The sequence below is a fragment of the Anopheles marshallii genome, chromosome 2 (assembly GCF_943734725.1).
Source record: "Anopheles marshallii chromosome 2, idAnoMarsDA_429_01, whole genome shotgun sequence".
Taxonomy (NCBI): Eukaryota; Metazoa; Arthropoda; class Insecta; order Diptera; family Culicidae; genus Anopheles; species Anopheles marshallii.
The window spans coordinates 90,481,276-90,483,267 of record NC_071326.1 but is presented as its reverse complement, the minus strand read 5'-3'; the positions used below and the strand labels follow the sequence as shown (position 1 = coordinate 90,483,267).

Sequence of the window (1,992 nt, the reverse complement as noted above, 5' to 3'; positions counted from 1 at the left end):
GTTTGTCAAATCTGCAACAATCATTTCAAGCTGTACGAAAGATTACTCATCTACGCATTCTATGAAAGATACTGTACACGGCAAAATGCATGTACACCTGCCATCGGAACAGCTGATAGTTCGGACGGAATGGTGAACATGATGCCTTATCAGTTTGATATGCGCGCTTTCTAACATGCCTTGCAAATGCTAGCACAGGTCGAAAGACGCCAGTTTTTCGCTATATATATATTTTGCTTTGGATCGGCTGAACGACATACGAAACAGTACCGGTAGAAGTCAACCACAATGCAACGCTTCCTTGTTTTCGCGGCCTTGATTGCCGCTGCGAGCGCCCAGGTAAACTAGATGCTGTAAACGGTTGGCTAACTTAATCACAGCCTTAACTCGGAATACCTCTCTTCTGTCGTAGCTCTGCAGGAACACCGGTGAGTTGGTGCCAAACCCGATGAACTGCCAGCAGTTCTTCATGTGCCGCACAGGCCGCACCATTCTCTTCACCTGCCCGGACAATACGCTGTTCAACCCGCGCACGCTGGCCTGTGACTCGACGAACAAGGTGCGCTGCGAGCCCGGAAATCTGCCGAACAACATTCTGACCTCCTCGCTGAAGGCGCAACCGTCGCGTATCGAGCATACCGTTACGGCTTGCATTAACCAACCCGTGTCGACTCTGCTGGCTAACACTGCCGACTGTAGCCGCTTCTATCAGTGCTCGGTTACTGGCGCTATCAACTTCCAATGTCCGTCCGGTACTATGTTCGATGCTCGTCGTAAGCTGTGCGCTGAACGTGAAGTGGCCGTTTGCGGAACCGTTGCCCAACCGAGCCCACCGTTGCTGCCCCCGCAACCGATCCTACCGCCATCGCTGCCGATCGTGCCACCATCCCTTCCGATTCTTCCGCCGTCTCTGCCGATCCTACCGCAGCCCCCAAGCAACCTGAACAGTCTGCAGATGCTGTGCCGCGGAAAGCCTCTCGGGGCGAAGATCCGCAATCCGGCCGACTGCACCGAGTATGTGAACTGCATTGGCACAACTATTCTGCGCTACACTAAGTGTCCGATCGGTACTGCCTTCGACGATGTGGCCAAGATCTGCAACTGGGTGCAGAACGTTAAGTGCTAAATGATAGTGCCTCTTTAGTAAGTCAGCCTTTAGATATTGCCCGCCAAGGATGTTGGTATTAAAAAGTGGGGAATCTACGTACAACCGGTCGGTGTTTTGTTCTTATCGTAAAATATGGCCGAAATAAATGTTCTACTATTTGTCATGCAAAAACAACGTTTAATAAAGCGAATACGGAATAATTCAATGACATTATCAGATTTTTTCCGGCTGCATCTTTTAGAGAATGCAGCATTAGCCTCAGGGACTTCAATGTTTCACATGCCGCTATAACGCTCGTTGCCTGAATGTATGCAATTTGCATTACAATATTGACGTTTGTTACAATTACAAGCTTGCTAGACTTAATTTAATTACAAACCTTAGCGTGTTGATGATCTCCGTCAAGATTTTCTTTCAATCTACATATTCCAAACACCGATTGAACCAAGAACGAAGAAAAATCAGTATTTTATTACACTATCAATCACTGTCTCGTTTCGCACTACGAGTCTTTGTTCTTATGCTTATACCGACGTTAAGCAGTGCTTAACACAGTTTTCACTTCCATGAAAGGGTATCGTAAAAAAAGGGAACCATCGGCTATAGACGCTAAACCATACGAGTACGAAAATTTTACGCACACCTGCATTACCCATCTTTAGAACTATCGAGGTAATCAACTAAACCGACATTTAAAGATCGAAACAGAACATAATCAAACAAATTACGCCTGCTAAGCATTCCATTCGACATATTGTTTTCTGTTTTTTTTTTTATTGAATGCTGTTGTGTTTAGTTAAGTTGCTGTGTTTTGTTTACGTTCGATAAAGCTTTAAATGATTTGATCATTTTTGTTGTTTCATCATGCTAGAAAAAGTTGGTAA

At 45.6% G+C, this 1,992-nt stretch overlaps 1 protein-coding gene across 1 annotated transcript; it reads left to right on the top strand.

The window, feature by feature from the left end:
* The first annotated feature begins 288 nt into the window (after nt 1-288).
* LOC128708795 (probable endochitinase) lies at nt 289-1,126 on the top strand. The gene is made up of 2 exons (XM_053803775.1): nt 289-339; nt 413-1,126. The coding sequence occupies exons 1-2, from the start codon at nt 289-291 to the stop codon at nt 1,124-1,126; spliced, it is 765 nt and encodes a 254-aa protein (XP_053659750.1).
* The last annotated feature ends 866 nt before the right edge of the window (nt 1,127-1,992 follow it).

Excerpts from the sequence above, each read along its gene's own strand:
- LOC128708795 (XM_053803775.1), top strand. The coding sequence starts at position 289 with ATGCAACGCTTCCTTGTTTTCGCGGCCTTGATTGCCGCTGCGAGCGCC. Across the intron at positions 340-412 it reads TTGCCGCTGCGAGCGCCCAG|CTCTGCAGGAACACCGGTGA; the intron begins GTAAACTAGATG and ends CTTCTGTCGTAG.